The 23,065-nt window shown below is 36.8% G+C and overlaps 3 protein-coding genes across 6 annotated transcripts in view; 2 read left to right on the forward strand and 1 right to left on the reverse strand.

Annotated features, from left to right (window-relative positions):
- The window catches only part of LOC131540269 (ras-like protein family member 10B), a 42,717-nt gene that overhangs the window by 338 nt on the left and 19,314 nt on the right, over positions 1-23,065 (reverse strand). For 3 of the 4 annotated variants that reach the window (XM_058774882.1, XM_058774880.1, XM_058774884.1), the window contains one exon: positions 17,331-19,025. The exons of the other annotated variant lie outside the window; for it this stretch is intronic. In XM_058774882.1, the coding sequence (XP_058630865.1) occupies positions 18,755-19,025 (271 nt within the window). In that variant the 3' untranslated portion in view covers positions 17,331-18,754. Of the gene's footprint in view, positions 1-17,330; positions 19,026-23,065 lie in introns of those variants that run through there. 4 annotated transcript variants of the gene reach the window in all.
- On the forward strand, positions 774-3,883 carry im:7138535 (uncharacterized protein LOC797998 homolog). Its single transcript, XM_058774879.1, has 8 exons — positions 774-930; positions 1,020-1,126; positions 1,469-1,591; positions 1,683-1,948; positions 2,028-2,108; positions 3,117-3,233; positions 3,318-3,461; positions 3,594-3,883. Exons 1-8 carry the CDS (start codon positions 887-889, stop codon positions 3,747-3,749), a joined length of 1,038 nt encoding a protein of 345 aa, XP_058630862.1. The 5' UTR covers positions 774-886; the 3' UTR covers positions 3,750-3,883.
- LOC131540265 (GAS2-like protein 2A) lies at positions 4,016-12,918 on the forward strand. The gene is made up of 6 exons (XM_058774877.1): positions 4,016-5,229; positions 5,806-6,035; positions 7,365-7,472; positions 7,711-7,807; positions 8,116-8,374; positions 10,981-12,918. The coding sequence occupies exons 1-6, from the start codon at positions 4,878-4,880 to the stop codon at positions 12,677-12,679; spliced, it is 2,745 nt and encodes a 914-aa protein (XP_058630860.1). The 5' UTR covers positions 4,016-4,877; the 3' UTR covers positions 12,680-12,918.

Consider the following 23,065-nt stretch of genomic DNA (forward strand, 5'->3'; position numbering starts at 1 on the left):
ATTTATTTTATATTTAAAATAGATTAACTTTAATCCTGTTGCTTCCTAACTTTAAACTCAGATTTAAATCTCAATTAGGGATTAACTTTAAATTTACGGGTGAGGAGGTTTAAATAAAATAAAGTGCACCTACAGTTACAATATGTGGCTGATTTAACAAAGACAGAAACAGTGGGTGTGTCTTCAGCTCTCGGAGAGGTGGTTATTATAAATAAAAATGAAAAGGATTTGAAGTACTGATGTAATTCACAAAGAACAGGCAGAGAATGGGTTTCTGGTTAGAAAAGGTACATAGATCAAATTTGTTCAACAAAAATAAAAAGTTGAATTGTTTTTGTCCCAGGTGAAAGAACCATGCAACACTTTCTTCCCAAATAAACAAAACTATTAATAATTAGTATTACTCCATATATCCACTCTAAAAAATTCAATTATAAACTGGAACATAAATGCCAATATTAATGCAATATTATAAGAATTTAAAAAATATTTCATTTTTCGTCACACATATTTAAATTTGTAATTACTTATTACTTATCTGCTTGTATCTATTGCAAATTTTATTGAGTTACTTTTTATTTTAGTAGTAGGTATTCATTGCAAGCAAAAGATAAAACAGTCAAGACATTGATAGATAAATGCGTCGAAATCAGTATCTGTCTTAAAGAGTTTGTGCAATATTTGTGCATTATCTGATTAGTTTAGAACAAAAGGAATCTGTGCATTCGCTGATAAGGACGACTGAATTGTTTCGATCAGTGATCGATTAATCTCGTCTTGCACTCGGTTATCGGCAGAGCTTGACTTTTTCTCGACTTCTGTTTACAGCCCTGGATAGTGAAAGAGGAAGTGAAGAACTCACGACATAACCTGTGTCGTTTCTGCAATGGAGAGAGACACTGCTATGATCAGCTTAATTAAAGCTCTTGGGTGAGTAACACTGAAATAAACAACAATTTAAAATACTGTTTTGTTTATGTCAAGATATTTACACTCACAGCTGTTTTAATATTTTATAGGTATAAAAGCAGAGAGTGCTTGAAGAAATGTGAATGTGACGAATTACCTTGCCCACTGCTCACCTGGTTAGTCTCAGAACTAAGAGCAAGTTGTCCTGATATTCTAGGTAACCCAACCGAGACCTGTCCTACACACTCCTAAATTCACTAACGAATTTCCATCTCTTTTTTAGTAATATGTTATGAGTGAATAAGGGATTTCAATGTATCATATTTAAATAATTAATAATCATTTAAATAAATAAATTATTTGAATTAATAGACTTTGAAATCTAATAACAATTATTTAGATTTAGATTTAATTCTAGGCCTGTGTGCTAACAGCAGGCCTAGAATTAAACCTAATACAAATAAATCTTGCCAATAAGACAACATTTTGCACGACTTTAGTTCAACCAACCATTTTTTGCATTGTGTTGCATTATGGATAAAATGTAACTGTGCTTCAGCACGGCATGTTGGTGGTGCAGTTTTGGTCGGGGAGTTGAGGGAAGTGCTGAAGGAGATGTCCTGTCCTCAAAATGCTCTCACATCAGAGCACCTTTGCCCACTTCTGCTGTTCAGAGTGACCGGTAAGGTAGGGAGGTGATAGATGACTTCAATCTGTGCATTTTTAGGATTTTCTGTGAAGAGCTACTGTACATATTACCTTTGTATTGACAGAGTTTTTGGTGTCAGAGTTGGCATCAGCACGTATGCTGACGTACAGAGAGAGTCATCCAGAAGATGCAGAACAGAGCTGTGAGTCAAAGGGCAAAGAGCAAAGAAAATGGGAAAGTCTTAATATGGGCAATGAAGACGAGCATCAGGAAATCAGTCCAGCACAAGAGGATAAAACTTATTGGAAAGAAGTAAATAAAGATCTTGCAGAACTCTTTCAGACTCTTGGCTTAGAAACATCCTCTCAGATGAGTGATGCCTGTGCAGAGGTAAGAAACATCACCAGTGAATGTCTAGTAATTATTAATAGACATTTGGTGATGTCTAATGTATGCTGCATTTATTCAGGTGGAGACCCGGCTGACATCACTTCCAGAAGGTGAAATGCCAGAAACATTACTGAAGACCAATCTGAACTCCGAGCAATGGGTATGTATTAAAGTGAAATGGTATGTGCACATCTGAGAAGAAAAAACAAACTTGGAGCAAACTTTGGAGCAGGAGCATGACCAGAAATTGTTGATTTATTGATTAATTATTTTTATTTATTTTTGTTGTATTTATGTATTGTTTGCTGTTTATGCCTAATCAGGTGTGTGTATGTATGTATGTATGTTTGTATAGTTCACCCAAAAGTTAAAATTTGCTAAAACTTTACTCACACAGGCCATTCAAGATGTAGATGACTTTTTTTCCATTGGAACAGTTTTTGAGAAATTTAGCTTTACATCACTTGCTCACCAATGGATCCTCTGCAGTGAATGGGTGCCGTCAGAATGAGAGTCCAAACAGCTGATAAAAACATCACAATAATCCACAACTCCCTTCAATTAACATCTTGTGAAGTGAAAAACTGTGTGTTTGTAAGAAACAAATCCATGATTAAGGCATTTTAACTTTGAACCATTGCTTCCGGCTTAAATACCAGTCCATAATCCAACATAATACTTCATACAGTGAAAAAGTCCCCTGTTGTCCTCTTACATCAAAATCCACCAAAATATTTGTTTTTCACTTGTAAATAGTAATTGATCCGTGCATATTTCTCTTCTGATTCAGACGAAATGGCGTTTTTACTCGATTTTAGCCATAAGCAAAATGATAGGTTAGTTTATTACAAAAACACAGCTTTTTGCTTCAGAAGACATTAACAGAAGGACTGGAGTTGTGTGGATTACTTGTAGATTATTGTGATGTTTTTATCAGCTGTTTGGGGTTTCAATCTGACGGCACCCATTTACTACAGATGATCAAATGATGTGATGCCAAACTTCTCCAAATCTTTTCTGATGAAAACTCAAGATGTTCAAGTTGTAATTTTTTTGACTACCTGACAAACACCAAAAGGGCCAAAAAATTGTTTGTCTACTATTTAAATAGAGTTTGAGAGCATTGTAGCAGTTTGCTATTTTCACATTTATTTTTTTTCATTCTTAGATAAAGATTAATGACATCAACAGAGCTCTCTGTAAGGATTATGAATGTCGGCGCCAAATGATGATAAAGCGTTTCCATGTCACACTACAATCCTTTACTTGGGGAGAGAGGGGAAAGGTATTAAGATAGTCTCTTTTGCAAATCTTCAAGCATGTATTGCAATATGTTTCACTGAGCAAATTCTCCCTATTTCCTTTCAAGGAACGCAGTGCTTTACTTTCTTCCATGAAAACCTTCATACCTTCTCTTGAGTCCTCCGTCTCCATTGCTACGCTGTTGGCGGCCAGAGAGGATGAGTCTCGCATTCGGCCTGTTAAAGCAGGGCCTTCTACAGCTGTTCACAAGGTGCCTTTCACCTAAGTTTTGTATCTATAATTCCATTTTTTTTCTCCGGGGTTGAATGCATTAAATTCAGTGTTGCAATGTGCATAAGAAAAGATTTAAAAATGGATTTATACACAACATTTGTTTCTGCAGGTACTGATGGGCAGTGTGCCAGACAGAGGGGGACGTCCAGGAGAGATTGAGCCACCGATGCCTAGCTTCACCAGTCGCAGTGAGGGAGGAGGTAGTCATTATAGAAAGAGAAGACGAGAATTTTCAGGAAAGAAGAAGAAAAATAAACAGAATTAAAAAATATTTAGTGCTAGTTTTGTAACTAACAGCACAACAAAAGAGCTCTATGTTAAAAGGAGGCAATATTTCCAAATTAAAATGATAGAATAAGACATTAATGATCATGGAATATGTAAAAAAAAAAAAGAGAATTATTATTTAATGTTTCAAATTACTTAATTCAGTATTTGATTTGATGAACAAAAATGTGATAAATTCATTTCAGTGAAATGTATAAATATGAATGGCTACAAGCTGTATTTACTTTGAACATCCAAGATCTATCATGATATTATTAAAGTAAATTATGTTTCCTTTGAATAATAATATGCAGCATTATGATGTTTTTTTTTTTTTTTGAAGTGCATTTAGTTGTTGACATGGTAGTTCAAGCAGTGATACCAATCCTTCAGTGTGACATGTGATATTTCATTAAAAACTATTTTAACATTATTCTAAATCTTTAAAATACGTGCTTTATGACCTTATTTGCGATTTAAATGACATAAAAATTTGTGTTGTTATGAGTGGCGGTAGATTCAATATGATAGTAGTAGAATGTTTTTTTTTTCCACACACACACACACGCGTTTATACGTAAATGTTAACCCGTAGTCCTAATGTTTATGATACATACCCCTTTGCGGTTTTATCTCGCTATGCTAAAGTTAAGAGAGTAATATTTAGGTAGAGTTTATAAAATATTGATCTTTATTGTTATAATATTCCTCAATACTTTGGTGTTTGTTGTTGTTTGCCGTAGTTGAACTAGTGGGCAGTAAATGGTTAACTGGAGTGTTTGGATTTAGACTGTATCTGGTAACCAAGGACGATTCTGCGCTCACACACCCTGACAACATGTTAAAAAGCGATGAAACTTTGCAACACAACACTGCACAACCGATTCATTTAATGAAAGTATATTTACACTAAATTTTAGGACGGCAAAGTATATTTTTTTCCCTTTGGAGTCGATGAAACGTACACTTTAAACTTAATAGTAGACTATTAAGTGATACTGGTTTGTTGTCAGTTAGGCTGCTAACGTAATTTTTACGAATGCCTTTTCCCCCTTACAATACTGGATCATCCTAGATGTGTGTTTTTTTTTTTAATCGATTAAATTGATTTAATACAATCCAAGCCATGTCTGGAATTCAGCATGCATCCAATCAAAGCATCAAACCTTTTAAATCGAGTGAGCAATATCTCTATGCCATGAAAGAAGACCTGGCAGAGTGGCTGGGAGATTTATACAGCATTGAGATTGGCGTGAATAATATTTTGGAGGTTCTGGAGACAGGTTCGCTGCTGTGTGCCCACGCAAATAACGTGACCCGTGTGGCGGATGATTTTGTGAAGAGGAGCGGACCCACGGAGATCCATCTGCCCGCTTCTGGAGTCACTTTCGCCAGCTCTGCCCATCCAACAACATTCCTGGCTCGGGATAATATCACCAATTTCATCAACTGGTGTCGAAAAGAGATGGGCATTCCAGGTATAGTTTATTATTTTAAATGAGAGGGTTTATATTTGTTTAATATAGTATTATTACTCAACAGAGCATAAAAGTAGTTTGATAGAAAATCACGTTTTTGCAATCATGACACTTACCACTAGATAGTGCTGTGAGCTCACAATACTAGAGAAACTTGTCAAGGGTTGGGCTTTTTGTTCACATTTAAACGATTTTTTCCTCATTAAAACTTTAATACATAAAAATGTGAATAGTAAATTTGATAAATATGTTATATGTTCACTCACATGAGACGCCAGTTATAGTAGTCTAGTAAAAGCTTTACATGGGCTATACCGTATTGAAATCACATGATCAGTTGAATATAATTTTTCTATCTATATAAATTTTGCTATCTATCTTAACAGACATTTTGCTATAGTGTGAAAAATTATTGAATAGCACATTTCTGTAATTCTGTAATGACACCAGTAACTGAAAACTTTATTATTATTATTTTATAGAGGTCTACACAACATAAACAAGTGCACGTTTAATTTAAAAATTTTGGTCTAGTTTTTACTGTTTTGTAACCATCTTAAACTCTCCCCCTTGCAGATGTACTGATGTTCGAGACAGATGACCTTGTGCTGCGTAAGAATGAGAAGAATTTTGTGCTGTGCCTTCTCGAGGTGGCCAGACGGGCCTCTCGTTTCGGCATGGCTTCACCGGTCCTCATTCAGCTGGAGCAGGAGATAGAGGAAGAGATTCGTGAAGAAATGGAGGACTTGCCTGCTCAGCCCAAACCACAGAGGAGCCTAATAAACATCCAGAATCTGGATGAGATGGTGATGAACTTAATGTTTACTGATGTGCTGAGGGCATTGCATTTTAATTAAGAATTGAATCTAAATTAAGCGATTTTTGCATAAAATAATTTGATTCCATCAAAATTATAGATTCAATTTTGGTTGATGGGCCAGCTGCACAAACATAGACACTATATTAGAACTATGTGTTAAGAACTAGTCCAACCGACTAGCAGTTAGCCAAGAAGTAATCGGTCAACTTCAGTAAACTTTTCGGATTCAAATTAGTATATGTTTTTAGGTAAATGATTTTTAAAAAGTTATGACCAGTCTTAAAAAAAACAAAAATGGAGAAGTCTAAGCAGTTTATGCATTTGGATGAAACGATGCCTTTAGGTGAATCTCACAAAACCTGTCAAGAACATATTTCACATCCCACCACAAATTTAAAAGAACAAAAACTCCATAACAAAAATAAAACCCACTTTATTATCATAAAGATTTTGCATTGTAACGTTTGACAACAATTGAGAACATCCCCACTCCTATTTTCAGTAATATAAATTATACAATATATAATATTTTAATTTTTTTAATGTAATATACAAATATTTAAATGATAAACCATTCATCTATCATGGTAATTTTAAATAACATTTTATTTATTTATTTATTTATTTGAATGTGTCCAGGCAAAATGATTCTCATGACTATACAGTAATGAGAATTTAAGAGGGGAAATATGCTTAATTGTAAAAAGAATTGTAAAGAAAAATACATTTCTGGCATTCAAAATATATATATTTTTTTTCTCTTGAAGTCTAATGAACAGTTTCTCTGTCACAGTCGCTGTTTGTTGTTAGTTATTAGTCATTTAGCAGATGCTTTAATCCGAAGCAACTTGAGTGTAAGTTTACTTATTACTTATGGCTCTCTAGCCATCTGTAATTAAGTGCTTTGCTCAAGGGCACAATGACTGCAACACATCGCTTGCTCCTTCCAGCGACTGAACCATTACACCCCCCATAACACAAACCCCACTGTTATTAAACTGATATGGCATGCAAGAGAATGTCTCGGAAACAAAGACACCCAAAGGGTCAAAACTATCTATTAAATAAACCAATAAAAAAAAACAAAAAAAAAACATCCATCTGTACCTATAAGATTCATGCCTCTATTTACCATTTAATAGGATTTGCAGGGATAGGAAAAAGGAGAGGAACTTTGAATTACTGCCATTTTGATTTGTGGCTCTCATCACTGATTTATGGAGGCTTTCAAAGTGGCAGGTTGCATCTGCTTAGAATACTCTGTCAGAGGTGTGTGGGTCGTGCCAATAACGTTTCTGAGTTTGTGTGTGTGCAGGTCCAGCTTCTGGTGAGCCGATGCACCTGCCCATCCCAGTTCCCCATGGTGAAGGTATCAGAGGGCAAATACAGGGTTGGAGACTCCAACACTCTCATATTTGTGCGGGTACTGTATATAAAACCAATTTATCATTATTCAAAGCGCTACTCTTATTCCAGCATAGACGAGCAGAAATATGTGTTGATCCATCATGGCCAATAAAAAAAATATTTGACTGTCTCAGAAGCTTTGTTGAAAAGAAATGGAGGAGTATTTGTTTTGTGGATATGATAACAAGAGATAAATGGCTCAAACTCAACTGCAGATGACATTTGCTCATAAAGGTGTGTGTGTGTGTGTGTAGATTTTGAGGAATCATGTTATGGTGCGAGTGGGCGGAGGATGGGACACCCTGGAGCACTATCTTGACAAACATGATCCCTGCCGCTGCACTTCTCTCAGTACGTGGATATGCACACAAACACACACCTACAACTACCTACAAAAATTAGTATCAGAAATTATATAAACAGTGAAAGGTTTGTGGTTGTTTATTGTGCATCTCAACCCAAACATTTTTGGGTGAACTATCCTTTTAAGATTGGTTTGCCATTATGAGGTACATGATGAGAGATATGAGTGTTTGTATAATCTTCATTAATATTTCATTACATCTCAACACTTGGACCATATTATAAGAGCTTCTTTAAGGAATTGAATGAGTATTTCCTTTCTTTTTTTCTCTTTCACAAATACATATGTATATCAGTACATAAGTTGACCACACGTACAGGTACTCCGGTCCATGAGATCAAAGAGCGGTTAACCGCAACACAACCTGATGGCCAGTGTGCTTCTCAGACCACTCTTATGCTGAGCCGAACTCAGTCCCCTCTTCGGCCAGTTGCCTGGACCCCTTCAGCCGCCAACAGAGCCCAGAGAGGAAGGCCCTCTCCTCCACGCTCCTCCTGTTCCCCCGACCCTGAACATCAGCCCAGCCGCCGGAGAAACAGCCCCTCTCCTAACAAGTAAGTTTCAGCTAACATTGTAAATGTTGTCAGCTAACATTGATATGAAACACAATTTGAGACTGTTTTATTGATTGGGTCATGAAATGTTGGCGTTTCAGACCACAACACATTCATACTTGAATTCCGGTTTGATAAGCATTACCAAAATAGTTTAACTTTTGGTGTTATGACAACAAATATGGTCTATTTTGATTTCATGTTGACAATGTCAAGTCGGCATGAAATGAAAATTCACAAATATCATCTTATTGATGATATTGTGAATGATTCGTTCATGCATATGCAAATTTTCACCTTGTAATTTTTAATCAAAATATCATAATCTTCCGGTGGAACATCAGATTCTGTCTTTTGACATAATTAAATCCTATAAACTCACATTCAGATCTGCCTCCATCCAATCAACAACTGATACACAGAACTAAGTCCCCCCCCAATAATCCATTTCATCTCGTGTGTATAACACAATACGGAAGAAAACTGAAATTATATTTCTGTTGCTACTTCAAATAGATTGCAGCTTTAAATGAACATTTTCTTGAATATATATAGTCAGAACGTTTTGAAATGTGATTGGCTGAATAAAGAATCTTCCCCAGGCATAGAGCTGGCTAACAGGATGATAGAAATCCACTTAAATCCACTTGAATCCCTTGGATTCTCACAGATACATTACTTGTTGTCTGAGGTTTGAAAACCCCAACAATAACAACACCCCGAGTCTAAGGAATTAACATGGCAAGACAGAGTTTGTGTGCAAGACAAAGACAGAGACAGGGACTGAGATTTTTTTTTTTTTTTTCATGACATCTCATTAGCAATGTCACGCTTTTCAGCAAAGACCTTTTCAGGCTTGTAATTACACAGGTTATTATTTCATATTATTATTATTACCATAGTCTCTATCACACACACATTTAATGTTGGCTATTAAATTGTTGTATTAAAATTAGTAGAATAACAAAAGGAAGAAATTAACATTCATGCTTCATTCAAGAAATGAACCATTAATGCTGTGCATTGATTTGTGCAGTAATGTATAGTAATTCTTAGGGTGTTTTCACATATAGTTCGTTTTAAGAGAACCAAACCCAGTTCACTTAAAGTGAACCAGAAAGGGAACCAGCCGAAAGTGACCTCAGTCCTTTTGGTGTTCACAATGTAGTGGACTCAAAAGAGAACCAAGTTCTTTTTTTGTTCACACCACAACTTTATAAGAACTCAGAGCCCAGCTTTCTTTGCAGCAGTGGATTTTGGGTATTCAAATGGCATCTTCACATGTTGTCATCACATGGATGTGGCACATTTTGAGGCAAATGACAAACAGAGAAGGAGTCAGACAAAGCAGAACTAAAGGAATGCATCTGAAAAAACAGGAAAGGAAGAGGATAGCAACTAAAAAGAAATTTTTCTTCCAACACTATCAACAACTGCTGCTGCTTGCCACACTTTCACCTTCGACAACATTTGTGGGACAAGCACAAGCGCTTGCACCCAAAATTTCATCCAAATCTTCGTAGAAGGGACAGAAATCCTTTATTTCCGCGGACTCTCCACTTCGACGGATTTTGTCCCAGATGGCAAGCCTCCAGGTACACATGTCGAAACGAAATGCGAAGCGGGCCGGGATCTCATTGCTTTCGCATATCATGAAGATATTGAACCACAAACGGACCCACAAACGAACCGTACTCAGACCACCTCCGGAGGTGGTCTGAGTACGGTTCGCTTTTGGGTCCTTTTAGGGGGGTCTGAGATCACATGGTTTGTTCACATATACACGCTGAACCGCTCTGAGAGCTTTTGAAAGGGTTAAACGAACTAGGTGTGAAAACACCCTTAACATGAGGATTTTAGACTACTATTTTAATCAAAAGTTTGCAACCATGATCACAAATGACTGTATCATTAAAATCATTATCTGAAATTATATATTATACTCGCATATTATTTGAGAGTTTGCATTAATTGCTGTCATTTATCGAATTTTAAAGCATTGATAGATAACTTAAAATGCTTTCTGTAATTTCTTGCATTTGCTTTCTTTATAAACCCAGTCAGTAAAGTATAATAAGAATTATAAGTAAAGAAAATGGTAGAAAAGTGGGATCTTTGGGATGAGAAATGAGCAATACAAGAAATTTCAATTGGTAAAATTGTAAAATAATTGAATATTGCTGACAAAATCAACAAAATTGACTAAAATGACTTAAAGTGTGAAAGTAGAATATAAAGCTAATGCTAATAACAATAACTGAATGGCAATAACAAACATGCATTGGCATTTGCATTTGCATTTACATTAAATGTGGTCAAAATCAGTCCCAGGCCACCTCAAAATGCAGAAAACTCATGCTGATGCCATGTCTGCATGGGGCCAAAAAAATACTACTAGGAGTAGGCCTGCAAATAGGTTGTTTTAATGTATGTCCATGAAATGTCCATTTCATCTAATCCCTTCTGATTATATAAAATGGAGTTTGGAAACTACCATATGTTTAATAATGAATATTTGTGTCTGTAAATACATGATACTATTAGCAGCTGTTGAGGAAGCACAGACTCACTGACACTGACAAGGTTCTGTGTGGGTGTTTTTCCAGATTAAGAGAGAGACCGAGTACTCCATCTTGTGTGTACACTTGTGCTGACAGTAAAGACTGCTTGAAAACAAACTCCTCCAGCAGGAAAGGCAGAGAAGCAATAAGGGCATCACCAGCACCGCGTCTCACTAGCAGTCTTCCACGGGCCACCCATCATCCTACCACACCACAGCCTGAGATACAGCGTCCTCAAACTCCTCTAGTCCTTCAGAGGAACACCAATCAAATCCAACCCCAGCAAGTGCCTGAGAAGAATCTGGGACAAACATGGACCAAATCACAGTTTGTTTCCAAACTGAGACAAAATTCCACACTTGGATTAAAAGGACGAGAGAACCAGGACAATGCACACCTTGTCTCAGACCCACAAGAAAGTCCAGGAAGGACCTTTCAGAGTCCTCAGAGAAATACACATTCATGTTCCAAACCACCAAACATCACCATTCATGAGCCAGAGGACAATGGGGGTCCCAAAAAGAGTCCACATTTCATCCGTACCTTTTCTCCTTTTAAAGGGCTAATGGGGGCCATTTCAGAAGCACAAAACACCAGACCTAGAACACCAGCTAAGATCTCTCAAGAAGAGTCCCCAAATAAAATTAAACACATTCTGGATATAAACGAGAGAGGCCAAACTGAACAAAGAGCAGATAGATCAGTCAGCAAGAAGGTACAGCACTTGCCCCTACCGGTGCTGAACATTGTGCAGTCTCCTCACATTAACAGCTTAAGTAAATCTTCCGAACGCTTCCTTGATTCTCAGAAGTCTCAAGGAGATTTAGGAGATGGAGAGGGAGGAATTGAGAGAAGTTATGTCTTCACTCCTCCTCCTCTCAGCCCTGCTCAGGAAGCCATCCTCTATAAGAGTCTAGAAGAGGAAATCTTGTCCAATCTACAGGAGCTAAGCGTTGACTCAGAAACTAGCACTAGCTCTGATGAGAAGAACCATAAGAATCCCAACAATTCCAGAGAGATCCCATCTGACCAGTGTAAAAGATCTAACAGATCAGCAAGTCTTGATCGAACAACACCCAACAGTGGAAACGGGGCTTTTGATGCAGTCATTGCTGAACTCTCTGGTGGCCAAAGGAAGTTGGAGAAAGTGACAGTCGAGAAGTGGGTGAACACTCTTCAGTGTCTCAGAGGGAAGGTGGAAGAAGATCACATTACCACACATCACCTTAAGGTCTCTAAACCTTTTATGACCAGTTCTTGGTCCTCTTTGGGATCCAGTATGGATTCAAAAGAGACTGCTGAACTTGTGAAGGTGCCATTTGACAACTCCAATGCTGAGAGCAAAATTCCTCATGGAAAAGTATCAAGTTTAGGAACTGAACATGTAAAAAAACAGAGGAGTTCTTCATTCAGACAAAGGAGATCCTTAAGGAAGCCAGAAAGAGTGCCATCAATCTTCAAGCTACAACTAAAACCCTGTGTGCGACCGAGACGTGATCACAGGTCTGACCGAAAGCCTTCAAAGATCCCAACACCAGTTTTCTACAAAAGAACAAGCAGTAAAGAAGGAAACTCTCACAACCAGAGAGGAAACGATTCCCAGCATGGCCTTTTTGGCACAGACAACCCTCGAGGAAACACTTGGACTAAACCAAACTCCCAGCTCCCAATAGCAAGTACAACAAAGTACCAAAGATCAAACAAGGAGCCACATGCAGATCAAGATCTGGAATCCTGGGTTTAACCGACAACTCAGAAATTCACAGTTTTATCATTTTAGAGTTTACTGAAAATTTGACTGCCAGTTCAGCTGAGCCATATGTTGGTCAATGACTGTTTTACCTGCTAAAAATGCACTTTTCCGAAAGCCTTCAAGATCAGTTACAAAAATCACAGCACTTTCATCAGAGCTTGAAGTTGCCTTAACTAAAATTAGACATGTTGATTGTTTGTACATATATTGTTTACACACACACACACATATATATATATATATATATATATATATATATATATATATATACATACTGTACATCAGAAAGTACAGCACATGAATTATTAAAAACCTCCTTGACAACAGTTAATGCCATAGCAACGTAGTGAAGTATTTTTTGCTTTAGTGACTAATTAATTAATATGTAAATGTTAACTTTTTGTCAAGATGTTTACTTCATCAGTTCCACTCTGTCCTACTCTGTAAACTCTATTTAGAAGAATGTTTCAACTGTTTTTGTCCATTATGAAATTCAGTTGGGTCCAAAACAACACCAGAGCCCGCTGGCTTTGATTGTATGGACAAAACACTAAGACCCTTTTTTTTTTTTTTTTTTTTTAAATCTCTTTTGTGTTCTACAGAATAAAGAAATTCATATAGGTTTGGGATGACATGAGCTTGAATAAATGTTGACAGAATCTTTATTTTTGGTTAGACTATGCTATATCCAGAGCTGTTTACCATATAATTTGGTTTTGACTTATTAGACTTTAGACTAAGGTTTGCAAAGAGAGTCATCTGAATTGATATCCTTTTTTTTTCTATGAGCATTTCTCCTCATTGTCCCACTTGGGCAGTAGGGTGGCCTGTAGACGTGACGGATCAGATGTTCCATGTAATCCGGTTTCATAGTTGAGGATGATGAAAGAGAGGAACTCACCCCGTTTAATTAAAACCCATACACTGACATCAGAGCTGTGTGAGTGTTTGCTCCATCAAAATTCATTTCCATGTACAGGTTTGAATTTCTATGTTTTTACATTTTGTAACATGCTGTTAAATATGTCATGACTGGACAAGGTTTTTGCCCTGTATGCTGTTTATTCCTGTCAGCTCCACCAAGCATACCGCTAGCGTTTCCTCCTTGGCGTTTTCCAGTCACCTTGTGCTTCAGTGTTTTGGCTGCTGGTTTTATAAATAACTCTTGGCATAAGTCTGGAGCTAATAATAGCCTCGTCAGAACTGCAGTCTGTCACAGTACAGCAGCTGTGCTCCCTTGCAACTTTCTTCTCCTTGTTCCCTCCCTCCAAACCCAGTCCCCTTTCATCCCCCGCTCCCCCTTCCTTAACATCCCCAGACTCTTGTCAGTGGAGAGGGACACTTTGAAGATATCCTCAGAGGACTGTGAGCGCATGATACTGTGAGGACCTCAATTTTGTGGACTCGAGTTAAAAAGATTAAATTCGGCTTTTTGGAATTACGCAGAATCTCATCCAATTATTTAGAACGTAAAATAGAAATACGAAAACATGCTTCCATTTGTCATGTTACCTGAAATTATTCTTTGATTATTTAAGGATTAATGAACATTAGTAAGCTTCACCAGCACCAGTCGTTCCTCAGTGAGCCACAATATTACGCACTGCCTCGCTGATTTAAATAGTACATGCTGTGAATCACGCTTTATTACTGTGTACGTGTAGTGCATTGCATAAACAGCAGAGCAGATACATTACCTCTGAAGAACAGATACTGACGTAGGTATTGATTTAGTACTCATACATCACACAGACGAGGATGCTTTTTTCTGTGTCCTGTGTCCATTTATTGAATAATGTTCTCTTTACATGTAGACATTTGTATTGAACATGTATTTGATTGGACTAGGGTTGTGTAGCAGAAGCTGGTCTGTATGTGCATCAGAGATGTGGCGAGTTAAATTATTAAAGTAGGGTATATTTTTAGTTTGTTCCTTGCCGCACACAAACATCGTCCATAGTGGGTATCACAATGTAAGAGCATAGATTTAGAATACATTTACATTGAAATCATATTTCCCTCTTTCCTTTATGATTTAATATGTCTGCACCATTTCAAAGTGGGACAAATTCTCATACCTTGGCAAAAATTACATTGGGATAAGACACAGTATCAAGTCATACCCTAAAGGAATAGTTCAAAATCTGTCATTATTGTACTCATCCTCATCCTCATGTATGTTTAATTATTTTCTATTCCATGCAATTGCAATGAATGAAGACTAAAGCGTTCATGCATCAAAAGGTGCACCACAAAAGTGATCGACTTGTGCACCAGTGTTAACTAAAACTATAACTATTAAAAATTTTGTTTTCAGTAATTGAAATAGAGCTGAAATAAAATATTAGATGAAATTAGATGAATATTAGATGAAAATCAAAAACTTGTGTGAACTGTGAAATGTTGCCTATAGTAAACTGAAACAAGTTTATTTTGAATTACTAAACCCAAAATTAGAATAAAATTTAAATTAATTATATATATATATATATATATATATATATATATGACTAATAAAAATAATCACTGAAAATATAAAAATAAAAGCTAATTCAAAATATTAATGAATATTATAATAAAAAATAATGCTTAAATAATACTGTGCTGCACTATATTGCAAGTCTTATAAAGCCATTCGGGAGCTTTGTATCACAAACAGACTGAAATTCAAGTTGTTATTCACTCAAAAACTTTACATCTATCCAAGGCCCAAGCTCTTGGAAGTAGCAATGTCCAAATTATGAATGAACCTTTATTAGATCTTTTCAATGAATAGGTTGATCTGGTTCATAAATCTGTTTTTAGAGGGAGTGTACGCTAAAATCCAGACCAACTTTCAGATCTTTAAAAACGGTCTTTGCTGTGGAAAAGTGATATAATGAGTACATATTCTCAAGTAAAGGATGTGGATGTAGATTGCTGCTTATTATATGTTAATGACATTAATTGGGCTGCGTTTACAAGTTCAACTTTTCAACTGCGCACAATTTCAAGATTATTTGAGATGAAGAAATTTAACATCTGAAAGAGAAGTGTGTGCATGTTTTTGTGTGTATGTTCATTCTCTGAATCACACATATGCACATTTGAGAAATGATCATATGTTCAAATGTAGGACAGGTTCTGTGTAACATTTTATAATTGAGGCCCCTGGTTCGAGTTCAACTCAGCAGAGGGTTCTCACAGCTCCTCCAGCTCACTGAAGAGGAAGATTTTTGGTGAATTCCCATAAAATTCCTATATAAAGCTATTGTATGGTATTGGAGCAGTATGGATCTTTTTTTTTTTTTGCATCCCTTTTGAAGCTAGAAAGCTCCCCATTGTATGTAACTACATGGAAAAGAGCGACAAGTACATTATTAAAATTTCTCTTTTTGTGTTCCACAAATGACAGACAGTTAGACGGGTTTGGAACAACACAGAGGTGAGTAAATTATGCCATTTGTCAGTGAACTATCCCTTTAAAAACACAGAAGTATCCATAGAACATAGATTCTTTGTATAATTTGTGTTGTGTGGTATATTGCAGAATCAGTGCCTGCATATGGCACCTGAGCTGGGAAACACTTCTGCTTGCAGGAACTGGAAGATCCTTAAGCTCATAAGCATAGAGGAGTGTCTATGTGCTGTCCTGGCCTGAACGTAAGCAAGTGTATTAATGTAATATTAAAGCTGATTTTTGCTGCCTTCCACTAGCCTTTTGGCAGTTTGGATTTCTAAGATAAGAGGCAGAGATGTTGGTTGTGTTCTTCCAGGCCAAAAGCGGAGACATCAGTTTGAAGGCTTAAGTAATGAAGCAACAGGGACTTCCTGTTATAAGACCACATCTGTCTGTCCATAGTTAGAATCCTTGGCATGAGGGTTATCACAGCTCTTCCAGCTGCCCACACAATAATGGAGTGTCTATAGCCATAAACCGCTTTAGAAAGGGCTCTGTAGAAGAGAAACGGCGGCCTCACATAAGGACGCATCGCTCTCTCCTGAGCGCCCGCTGGAAACGGATGGTGGCATGGACGTGCTTGCAGCGGGCACAACCCACGCTGCGGAGAGCCTCTCGAACAACAGTAAAATGTGCCAGTTGAACTTGGCAGAGCACTCCACATATCCACACTTCCAGCTCTTTCGAACTAAGTCAGATACGCTGTGTCGAGGGATGACGCGACCTCGCTGCAGATCACGCTTGTTGCCGACAATCAGAATGGGCGTCTCTCCAGAGCCCATGACTCTGTGGAAAGATACACACATGCTATAAATACAGAAAGCAAAAACAATTCTAAGTACAAAGATGGCTCAAATCTAATAACATTCCACAGACACCATAGAAAAAATGGATGTTATGGATGTTAAAGGTTCTTTATGGAAACAAAATGACAAGGACAAAATGACAAAAAAGAAATGTTATAGTTCATCCAAAATGAAGAGAAAAAGTCATCATTTACTCACTCGACTTAACTCATCTTGTTTCAAACCTGTATGTCTTTCTTTCTCCTGTGGAACATAAAAGAAGATATTTTGAAGAATGATGGTAACCTGAAACAAGTTTATTTTGAATTACTAAACCCAAAATTAGAATAAAATTAAATTTTAATTATATATATATATATATATATATATATATATATGACTAATAAAAATAATCACTGAAAATATAAAAATAAAAGCTAATTCAAAATATTAATGAATATTATAATAAAAAATAATGCTTAAATAATACTGTACTGCACTATATTGCAAGTCTTATAAAGCCATTCGGGAGCTTTGTATCACAAACAGACTGAAATTCAAGTTGTTATTCACTCAAAAACTTTACATCTATCCAAGGCCCAAGCTCTTGGAAGTAGCAATGTCCAAATTATGAATGAACCTTTATTAGATCTTTTCAATGAATAGGTTGATCTGGTTCATAAATATGTTTTTAGAGGGAGTGTACGCTAAAATCCAGACCAACTTTCAGATCTTTAAAAACGGTCTTTGCTGTGGAAAAGTGATATAATGAGTACATATTCTCAAGTAAAGGATGTGGATGTAGATTGCTGCTTATTATATGTTAATGACATTAATTGGGCTGCGTTTACAAGTTCAACTTTTCAACTGCGCACAATTTCAAGATTATTTGAGATGAAGAAATTTAACATCTGAAAGAGAAGTGTGTGCATGTTTTTGTGTGTATGTTCATTCTCTGAATCACACATATGCACATTTGAGAAATGATCATATGTTCAAATGTAGGACAGGTTCTGTGTAACATTTTATAATTGAGGCCCCTGGTTCGAGTTCAACTCAGCAGAGGGTTCTCACAGCTCCTCCAGCTCACTGAAGAGGAAGATTTTTGGTGAATTCCCATAAAATTCCTATATAAAGCTATTGTATGGTATTGGAGCAGTATGGATCTTTTTTTTTTTGCATCCCTTTTGAAGCTAGAAAGCTCCCCATTGTATGTAACTACATGGAAAAGAGCGACAAGTACATTATTAAAATTTCTCTTTTGTGTTCCACAAATGACAGACAGTTAGACGGGTTTGGAACAACACAGAGGTGAGTAAATTATGCCATTTGTCAGTGAACTATCCCTTTAAAAACACAGAAGTATCCATAGAACATAGATTCTTTGTATAATTTGTGTTGTGTGGTATATTGCAGAATCAGTGCCTGCATATGGCACCTGAGCTGGGAAACACTTCTGCTTGCAGGAACTGGAAGATCCTTAAGCTCATAAGCATAGAGGAGTGTCTATGTGCTGTCCTGGCCTGAACGTAAGCAAGTGTATTAATGTAATATTAAAGCTGATTTTTGCTGCCTTCCACTAGCCTTTTGGCAGTTTGGATTTCTAAGATAAGAGGCAGAGATGTTGGTTGTGTTCTTCCAGGCCAAAAGCGGAGACATCAGTTTGAAGGCTTAAGTAATGAAGCAACAGGGACTTCCTGTTATAAGACCACATCTGTCTGTCCATAGTTAGAATCCTTGGCATGAGGGTTATCACAGCTCTTCCAGCTGCCCACACAATAATGGAGTGTCTATAGCCATAAACCGCTTTAGAAAGGGCTCTGTAGAAGAGAAACGGCGGCCTCACATAAGGACGCATCGCTCTCTCCTGAGCGCCCGCTGGAAACGGATGGTGGCATGGACGTGCTTGCAGCGGGCACAACCCACGCTGCGGAGAGCCTCTCCGAACAACAGTAAAATGTGCCAGTTGAACTTGGCAGAGCACTCCACATATCCACACTTCCAGCTCTTTCGAACTAAGTCAGATACGCTGTGTCGAGGGATGACGCGACCTCGCTGCAGATCACGCTTGTTGCCGACAATCAGAATGGGCGTCTCTCCAGAGCCCATGACTCTGTGGAAAGATACACACATGCTATAAATACAGAAAGCAAAAACAATTCTAAGTACAAAGATGGCTCAAATCTAATAACATTCCACAGACACCATAGAAAAAATGGATGTTATGGATGTTAAAGGTTCTTTATGGAAACAAAATGACAAGGACAAAATGACAAAAAAAGAAATGTTATAGTTCATCCAAAATGAAGAGAAAAAAGTCATCATTTACTCACTCGACTTAACTCATCTTGTTTCAAACCTGTATGTCTTTCTTTCTCCTGTGGAACATAAAAGAAGATATTTTGAAGAATGATGGTAACCAAACAGTTTTGTTGACCACTGACTTCTATTTTATGGACAAAAAACACTGAAATGTTTCACAAAATATCTTCTTTTATGTTATATGGAATAAAGAAAGTCATACAGGTCTGGAACAACATGAAAGTGAGTTAGACCGTGTGTCCACAAAAGTGAAAACGCCAGGCTGTGAGACGCTTTGGTTACCATGATACTTTGAATGTAGGCAGAAGTAATGTGGCAGACACATCACGAATTAAATATCGCAAGCATTATTTTTCATATCAATATTTGCAGTAGTTCGGGAATCCCATCTGGTACAGACATGAATACTCGGAGACAAGAAATATTAACGTTTCCTCCATTGTTGTTCAGTCGTAGTACAAGCAGAATGTGTGACAGTTGGTCGGAGTGATATTAGTCCGGCCCCTCCACTGTGATTGGACAGCTGACTGAAAAGTGACAGTGATGAGTGCTGCGTTTTACCCAAAGTTGAACATTTTTCAATTCTCGGCATAAAAAACACCCGAGTGCCCAGCACTCAGCTTGAAAAGACGTTCAGCGCTTGTAACGCTCCTGGCATTTAAAAAAAGTTCATCCCTCCCATTGAAAACAATTTTAAAAATATGCTTGTCTCTGGAAAAAATGCTTTGGTAATGATGACAGAATTCAAATTTTTGGGAGAGCTACATTTAAAAGTGAATTCATATGTCAGGTCATCCTTATGTATTTCTGTGATTCTGGTTGCTTGTGTGAAAAAAAAAAAAAAAGTCTTAGAATTGTTAGTTCACTATTTGACGTTAGAAGATATATTGAAATTAGCACACAAAGGAAGGGCTAATGCTAAAATGTTTTTGTTCCCTAGTGGAAGTTAATAAAACAACTAGGGATGCACAATATAATTTTACCATTTTGTCAAATAATTGTTTAATTTATTAGTATCAGACAATTTTGGATATTTAATTGTTCATGCTCATTCCAAATACTCTTTACATTTATTGTTAGATTATCATTGCAGTCATCTAATAAATACTTAATCTTTAAAAACACTAATAATTTTATTGCACTGCTTATTCTTTAGCAAATATCAAAATTAATATCAAACTTCATACAGTAGCTACACAATAATATTGTTATGTTTAAATTTATGTTCAGCATTTAAAACAATAGTATTACATACAAAAAAAATAGCATTATATGTTAATTTCAGCCATGAATCAGCTATTAATAAGAAATTCATCTGAATTATTTTTAATATAATACTAACACCCGCATAAAAACATTTATGGAAAATATATCAGATATGGTGCCTCATAAATCTTGGTCTTTCTGCAACAGCATTCTGTCATAGACATCCAAAAAAAAAAAAAAAAAAGATGTTTAGTTTGAAAAAGGCACCAAACTAGGGTTTGTCATTTTGGCAACACAGATTTTACTACATTATCTGTTTTTCCAGCTCATAAAATGTGACTATAATAACCTCAAATAGGTATTTTAATTTAGCATATTTTAAGAAAGCTCCTGCTGTGATCGTATGTTTTTGTGTCTATAAAGCATCTAATGAAGAGCAATGTCCAAATCCAACAACTTCTATATCAGTGTTGTAGTGTTTCTCGTGAATGCCTGGCCATAGCTCTCTTTGCATCCATCTTTTCTGGATGCTTTCAGAATAAAGTGGCATATCGTGCATCAAGATGCATATTAGTGTAAATCCATGACAACATACTGAACAGCAGCATTTGTGTAGATAAAAGCACTTCTTTCCAACTTTCTAGGAAAAGCCTTGGCACCGTTCTCACACTGTAAGACTTTTTCAAATCAAATTGTATTGCCTTTACCTTGAAGATGAACCTAAACCTAAAGCTTGTGTATCACACTTTATCTTCTGCAGGAAAGATGTGAAAAATATTATACAATATGCCTAAACATATAACCACATGTTTCAGGATCTTGCATGTCATTTTTCTAATTTCTTTTTCAAAAATCAATATAGTTTGTGAATGTTTTTTTTTTAATCACGCATTGCTTGTTTGGATAGAAATTAAGCAAACTGTTGTCTCTGTGGTCACTTCACTGATGCAGGCGATGATCTTGCATCACAACACTGAAATATTAGGCTTTGTTAATGGGCTTTGAAATGTAAGGACACAACTAGAGATGTTCTGATACCCTTTTTCCCTTCCCGATACCGATTCCGATACCTAGGCTCAGGGTATCGGCCGATACCGAGTACTGATCCGATACCTGGGTGTGTATCTGGTAATACAGCTGTATGTACTACTAGCCCTGTATGAATTGATACAATTATTTTATGGTGTGCTTCACCATAGATAGATAGATAGATAGATGAAAAATGAAAATGGCACATCTATTTAAATATCTAAAAGTACACTCTTAACATCAGTCAGTCTATGATAATTATTATGATAATCGAGTATTATTTAATGATATAACTTTAGCAATTAGAATTAAAACTTGGTAACCATGTATGAATACAGTCATTTTAACGGAACTGGTGGTGGTGCTTTTTTGATCATTCAGTGTTTCTGTAAAATATGGGGGGGAAACTATCAATAATACTGATAAGATAATAATCATACTATGAATCCTACTAAGAACAATATAAAACGCACTAAGGATTAACGAGCTGCTGGATTCATGAATATTAATCACGTTGTCTGCGTTCGCTTGAACTGATTTGCTGAAATCAAACCAGGGACGATAATAGGTGAGCGCCAGCCAATGAGATTGTCATTTGCGTATTAGCTCCGCCTACTACCGGAGATCCCGGCAGTTCTTAAAAGCTGAAGAATTCCAAAAGGAACTCCGTTATTTTGACAGGAAATTACAACAAAGAATATCGTTTACATACCATGCAGAATTGAGGCGCTACATGTAAGACTCCCTCTCTCTCTCGCTCTCTCTCTCTCTCTCTCTCTCTTTGCACTTCACACTAGATCTTACGGTAAGTAAAATACAGGTGCGCTGCGCATCCATTCAGATGAACTGATAAATAGCACAGATCGCTTGACGGAGAGTGAAACTCTGAAGCACTCAGTCAGTGTTCGGAGAGTGACAATATATCTGCGCTAAACTAGCCTCCAACTCACACACTGGAGAGTAAAATCTGAGCATTTATTAGCCAGTGGCTAATATTATATACCATTTAGTCGCCCAGGGTGAAGATTTAGTAACATACGCGAGTGATTTACTGGCAATGTGCTACCACGTTTGTATTTATTCTTCGCTGCTCTAAATAGTGGTTGCTTGTGGCAACACAGCACAACTTCCTGTGTTTGCACGGTTACTTCCTGGTTGTAGATAAGCCAGCTCAGTCATTTCCGGTCAAGTGTACTGTGCCGTAAGAAGAGCGTCCTTCACTCGGTTTTTCTACATAATCCATTCACATTTAGGAGAAAAGTTTTGTTTGTCTAAGATGACCAAACTTCCACATATTCCGTTTCAGGAATGACAAAATGCGAATGTTAAACTTACGTGAGGGAATCCGTTAAATCATGCCGCGATCATTGCTATGATTGACAGCGGCAAGGGAATGAATCACCTGACGAGCCGATGTCAAAATAAAGCTGTGCATTAAGTGATTCAGACTAAATTCAGACTAACAAAACTACAGGTCTGTGTTGGATAAAACTTAAACGATGTAGCCTATATTTAAATTAAATCTAAACATTTCAAAATACTGAATGCATTATTTATTTGTTATACCAATTTATTTAATTTGTAGCCTATTTGACT

Source organism: Onychostoma macrolepis, chromosome 05 (genome assembly GCF_012432095.1).
Source record: "Onychostoma macrolepis isolate SWU-2019 chromosome 05, ASM1243209v1, whole genome shotgun sequence".
Taxonomy (NCBI): domain Eukaryota; kingdom Metazoa; phylum Chordata; class Actinopteri; order Cypriniformes; family Cyprinidae; genus Onychostoma; species Onychostoma macrolepis.

Bases quoted from the DNA above. Each gene is read 5' to 3' on its own strand.
- im:7138535 (XM_058774879.1), top strand. From the start codon at position 887: ATGGAGAGAGACACTGCTATGATCAGCTTAATTAAAGCTCTTGG. The intron at 1,949-2,027 runs GTAAGAAACATC...GCATTTATTCAG, and splicing joins TGAGTGATGCCTGTGCAGAG to GTGGAGACCCGGCTGACATC. The intron at 2,109-3,116 runs GTATGTATTAAA...TTTCATTCTTAG, and splicing joins ATCTGAACTCCGAGCAATGG to ATAAAGATTAATGACATCAA.
- LOC131540265 (XM_058774877.1), top strand. From the start codon at position 4,878: ATGTCTGGAATTCAGCATGCATCCAATCAAAGCATCAAACCTTTTAAA. The intron at 5,230-5,805 runs GTATAGTTTATT...TCCCCCTTGCAG, and splicing joins AAAAGAGATGGGCATTCCAG to ATGTACTGATGTTCGAGACA. The intron at 7,473-7,710 runs GTACTGTATATA...GTGTGTGTGTAG, and splicing joins ACACTCTCATATTTGTGCGG to ATTTTGAGGAATCATGTTAT.